The sequence below is a fragment of the Arachis hypogaea genome, chromosome 16 (assembly GCF_003086295.3).
Source record: "Arachis hypogaea cultivar Tifrunner chromosome 16, arahy.Tifrunner.gnm2.J5K5, whole genome shotgun sequence".
Taxonomy (NCBI): domain Eukaryota; kingdom Viridiplantae; phylum Streptophyta; class Magnoliopsida; order Fabales; family Fabaceae; genus Arachis; species Arachis hypogaea.
In genome coordinates, this window is record NC_092051.1 from 23,913,507 (window position 1) to 23,919,653 (window position 6,147).

General features: G+C 36.1%; 1 protein-coding gene across 1 annotated transcript; it reads left to right on the top strand.

The window, feature by feature from the left end:
• Positions 1 to 298: 298 nt before the first annotated feature.
• On the top strand, positions 299 to 2,163 carry LOC112759001 (transcription factor bHLH14-like). The gene has a single exon (XM_025807807.3). It carries the CDS (start codon positions 451 to 453, stop codon positions 1,930 to 1,932), a length of 1,482 nt encoding a protein of 493 aa, XP_025663592.1. The 5' UTR covers positions 299 to 450; the 3' UTR covers positions 1,933 to 2,163.
• The last annotated feature ends 3,984 nt before the right edge of the window (positions 2,164 to 6,147 follow it).

The following is a 6,147-nucleotide window of genomic DNA, read 5'->3' on the forward strand; positions in this document are numbered from 1 at the left end:
ACATGGCTATTTCATTGATTCATGTAAGACAGTGATACCCTACAAGGCAATAATAATATATAACTTGGCCGGGTAACCTGTCGATCGATGGTATGTCACTCGCTCACATACACATACACATACACATACACATACACATGCACATACACATACACCCATACCCATACCCATACTCAAGCGCCTCGCTTTCCTTTCACGTGCTTGTGGTGGCCAATAGTGACACCCAATTGGACCCAATTGCCGCCATTGACATGGATGAAACCTACCCTTTGATGATCTACCCTACTTTACTCTCCTTCTACCTCTTCCCTTCTTATAATCTTCTCTCCACTCTCAACCAGCCACCTTCATTTTAATTTGCTGCTTTCTGTAATTTTTCGCATTCTGTTCCAAACATTCTAAACGCTTGTTGCTGATTTGTTGTAAGAAGCCATCAAATCAAATCAAATTATGGAGGACATGATAATCTCTCCCTCCTCATCATCTTCTCTGGTGTCTATCCCACAAGAAAACACACCAACCCTTCAGCAAAAGCTTCACTTCCTACTCCAAAACCAGTTACCAGAATGGTGGGTCTATGGCATCTTCTGGCACACAACCAACGACGACAATGGCAATCTCTTCCTCTCCTGGGGAGACGGCCATTTCCAAGGCGCCAAAGACGCCTCCTCCCCGAGACTTATTCCTCATTACCCCATTTCAGCGACGGACAGATGCAGAAAGTTCAACAACAGCAACAATAACAATGACGGAGAATGGTTCTACGTGATGTCTTTGACACGCACCTTTCCTATGGGCGAAGCTTCATATTCTTCGCTACCCGGGAAGGCCTTTGGTTCGGGGTCTCCCATCTGGCTCAACGGGGACCTTCAATTCTGCGACTGTGACAGAGCTAAAGAAGCTTACATGCATGGCATTCGAACTCTCGTACACATTCCAACCACAGATGGCGTTCTTGAAATGGGTTCCTACGATCTCATCACTGAAAACTGGACTCTCCTTCAACAAACCAAGTCCCTCTTTGGATCGCAACACCAGCAACTCAATCCTATACAGTTCTTCGACGACCAGAACATCTCCTTCGCTGACATTGGCATTATCGCCGGCGTTCAAGAAGAAGAAAACTCACACGAAGAAGATGCCGTCAGAAAGAGAAAGGAAACGGAGGCACTCAACAACAAGAAAAAGAATAAGGATCACTCGTCAATGGGGAAGTTTGGATCATCGCGTCAATCGTCCTTCGTGGATTCGGAGCATTCAGACTCGGACTGTGGTGCACCAATGGCGGCAGCAGAGAAGAGGTTGCCGAAGAAGAGAGGGAGGAAACCAGGGATAGGGCGTGAAACCCCGCTGAACCACGTGGAGGCAGAGCGGCAGCGGAGGGAGAAGCTCAACCACCGGTTCTATGCTCTGAGGGCGGTGGTTCCAAACGTGTCAAGGATGGACAAGGCTTCTTTGCTTTCCGACGCGGTGTCTTACATCAACGAGCTGAAGGCAAAGATCGAAGAGTTAGAGACTCAGGTTCAGAAGGAGTCATCGATCAACAACAATAATAAGAAGGTGAAGGTTGAAACTGGCGACAGCATGGACAACCAGAGCACCACCACAACCTCCTCCGTGGACCAAAACAATAACGAGAATGAGGCGGCAGAGGTGCAGGTCGAGGTGGAGGTGGAGGTGAAGATGATAGGAGAAGAGGCGGCGATGGTGAGGGTTCAGTCGGAGAGTGGGACCCACCCTGGTGCGAAACTGTTGAATGCATTGCGGGAATTGGAGTTTCAAGTGCAGCATGGAAGCATTTGGTGCGTCAACGAGAGCAGCATCATGCTCCAACACGTTCTTGTGAAGCTTCCAGAAGGGATCACGATGAGAACTGAACAAGCGCTTAAATCTGCCATTCTAAGCAGATTATTGGATCATCATAATCAGTAAGCAAACAAGAAAGTATCATCACAATATTCAGAACTCATCGATCACGTCTACCTACTTCTCTGCTTCGTTTTGTCTTATGTTTTGTTGCCTTTTCTGTTGCGGCCTTGGCCCTCGTGTTCTTCATGATTATGGTCATTATTATTTAGTTTTGTCTCTACCTACCTACCTACCTACTTGTACGTCTAAATTGTAATAATGATCTTTCTAGCTACTAGACATCTTCAATGTTTATCCTTCTTCTTTTTAACCATTTATTTCATTTTGGGTGTGGTTCGTTTTGGATATCGTATGACGAATGCTTGGATTTTATTTCTTTCACTTAATTACGTAATTATTATGTCTCAAATATCTAATCTGGTTTGATCTCTATGCAGTTTTTCATTCTTTTCCCTTGGAAATGGTGTTTAAAGGTCATGAGTGAATGTATATAAACTGCGGAAATGTTGGGTAACAAAGAAAAATTAATAAAAAACAGTAATAATTTGTCTTATTTAATATTTATTAATTGTCGTAACAATTAATGAATACTAAATAAGACAAACTATGGCTGTTTTTGGCTGATTTTCTTTGGTTACCAAACATTTTTTGTAAACTGAAACCAACCCCTAGAAAATTTTGATATATAAACTGTACTACTGTGATCGTCGTCATGCAAATTAAACATGTGTACTGAACACGTGACTAATACTCTTGAGAGAACTGGTTGACTTATTAAATGCATGACAGAAAATTAAAGTTATACTAATGGCAAAAGAAACTTAAGCAACAAGCTTTTAAGGACAAATTCAATTCAATGTCTGAAAAATGAGATAAGATTGTTCAATTTGAGATTGCGGCTTTCTATAATAAATAACTATTCAATATTCATTAAATGAATACTTAAATAATACTCCATTTTTTTCTACACCTCAATTTTAAGAATTTATTGATTGATGAGTTGAGATCGCATGAGTATCCTCTGTATTGCTTCGCTTGCCATGAGTGTTTTGTAAATGACCATATTCTTTCTTGTCTCTATTATTCCAGTGTTTATGGTCTGCCATGTTATGTAGTGTTGTTATTATATGCAGTGTTTGCTTATTGTCTTTATACATAAAGAAACGGTATTTTTTTATTATGTTCGGTGATAATGCACAAGAAACATTAGTCTAAAACCAAATTATTTTTAACAATTCTATTTCAATAATCAATTCAAAAGTTATTTTCAAAAGAAAAAAAATTGAAAAAGGGATTAAAAAGAAAAAGAAATGAAGGTGAGAGGGAGAAAGTGAAGGTTGAGCCAGCGGAGGTGGATGCAGCGAAGTTGAGGCAGTGCGGATATGAAAAACACGACGGGCAATGGAGATGCAAGGAGGAAAAGAGGCAGACGCGAAGAAGAGAGGTGGAGGCGATGACAACAACAAGAGAGAGAGAGAGAGATTAGGGTTATGTTAAGGAATAAAGTTGGAATTTTTTAAAATAATTAGAGACAAAAATAAAAACATCTGGCTCATAATCATGTCACCGCTAATTTTTTTTGGTTATGGAAGTAAAAGTCGTGATATACTTTAACATTGTAATTTTAGGTGTTTTTTAAAATTACGGAAAATATATAAATTGGAGGGTCCGATTTTTGTAACTCAAAATTTTTAATTTTTTTTTAACACAAATCGGACGGTTCGATTTGTGTACCTCTCACAAATTGGACGGTCTTATGGAAGTAAAAGTTGTGATATACTTTAACATTGTAATTTTAGGTGTTTTTTAAAATTGTAGAAAATATATAAATTGGAGGGTCCAATTTTTGTAACTCAAATTTTTTAATTTTTTTAACACAAATCGAACGGTTCGATTTCTGTACCTTTACAAATTAGACGGTTCGATTTGTGTATCTTTATAAATCGGACGGTCCGATTTGTGTATCTTTAGAAATCGGACAATCCAATTTATATTTCTCTAATTAAATGATTCCACATTTGAGAATAATACCCCAACCATTCACATTTTAAAAAAATACCACTACCACTCCAATATTAAAAATAAAAAATTCTAATGTCACAGCTTTGAAAAAAATACGCTGAAAAGGTGAAAATATATTTTATGTGTATTTATATATTTTTATATCTAATCACAAAAAAAAATATACTTTTATATCTATTAAAATTTTGTATGACAACAAATAAATAATGAACACGCGTGACTGTGTATATATTTTTAACGTAAATAAATACTAATCAAATATTAATATAGGTACTAAATTATTATTCTGTCTTTTTTAAAAATTATTTGTATTAAATATATATAAAAATTTATTATTTGTATAAATTATATTTTAAATTATTCTGTTTTTCTTAAAAATCATTCGTATTAAATTATAAAAAAATTAATTATCAAATTAATTATTTATATAAATTATATTAAAATATAAAATATATTTTAAAAATATATTAATACGTATAAATACACCTAAATATCTTATAATTAATTAGGTGTTAATCCTTTACACGCACATATATAGCATTTTTTTTAACAATTCACCAATTCTATATGTTCTATGCTGTCCTTCTTGGGATTGAATTTTGGATTCTGCCCCAAAAAGATCAAAACTATTGTATGTTCTATCATCAGCTTTGATTTTTTTTTTTTAAATTTCCATACATTTTAAGTTTTTAACACTTATAAAAAAACCTAGATCGTAGATAAAAATTTTGCACATTTCACAAAATTTGAATATAATAATTAAATAGTATTAGCTAAATAATCAAGGAAATTAATTGTTTGGACTCTTAAAAAGAAACTAAAAGACAAATTTTTTTAAGAAGAATTAGAGAAACATTACATTTATAATGGAAAACAAAAACTAAGAATCCATTTGAATAGGTTCGTAAGTTACTTTTTTATTTTTAACTTATAAAAAGGGCAAGTTACTTAAATAAATAGATTAGAGAAAACGTTTACCTGAATGTGCAAAACTGGTTCTTGTTACCTGCATGTGCAAAAAGCCATTTCTATGTAAACCGTGGCAACCCACCACGGTTTCAAAACGTGCGTAAACCGTGGAGACCCACAGCGGATTAAGGTTGAAAAAAATAGAGTGTAAACCGTGGTAGGTCACCACGGTTTACTAAGGAGAAATTGCGTGCACACCACGGTTTATGAAGAAAGTTGTTTGCACATAAAACCCTGTGGGTCACCACGGTTTATGTGTGTGTGGCTATATAAGTAATCCGTGGAAGGATAGGACGGATCATTTGGTAAAGAACAAGAAAAAAGGAAGTTGTTGTTGTGTTGAGAGGATTTGGCAAAACTTTGGAGGTTTAAAGGAGAAGTGGGTGGTGGAGCCAATGGAGGGTGAGGATCGCTTGTACCGACTAAATGGCGTCGCTCACGTGGCAGGATATATCGATGAAGAGGTTAGTTACTGTTACTGTCGTTATTATTGTTATTAAAATTCATACTAATATAGCAATTGATATTATTAGGGATATTGTTAGTAAAAATATTTTATTATGTTTATTTGTATTGTTATTCTGATTAATGTTATTTACATAAATATTGATATTATTATGGTTACTGTCAATCCAAATGTGAGGCATTTATTAATATTGTCTACTGAATAATGCATATTTTATTATGCTTATTTATGTTGTAAGTCTGGTTAATAGTATTTTTCTAAAATATTTTGTTATAAATGTAAATATTTTATTGAATAATATTTTTTTCCTGTATTTATATTGTTATAATGAGTGCATAGTATTCGTAGCTTCACAGTGTATTACACACTAAGAGAATCAATGAATTTAATGTGACGAGTCTAATAATTTTTACGAAAATTATGTTTGATGTTGTTTGTAATGGTTGTATGTTAAGGGATTTTGTTACCCACGTTTTGCAGCCTAGTAGGGTTATTAGCGCCGTTAGGAGGCAGCAGAATATGCCCTTACATGACCGGATTATACCGTATCTGGAGACTGCCGGCTTGTATCATCTGGCTAGGCTAAACAGTCAGTGGTTCTGGGTTGATGAGTCTCTCCTTAGCGCATTTATTGAGCGGTGGCGTCCGGAGACCCACACGTTCCATATGTCGTTTGGTGAGTGCACCATTACTTTACAGGATGTTGCGTATCAGCTGGGTTTGCCGATTGATGGTGTGCCCGTTAGTGGGTGCTTGACTGAGTTTGAGAATCTGATGGAACACGGTAGACCAGCATGGGTGTGGTTTCGGGAGTTGTTCGG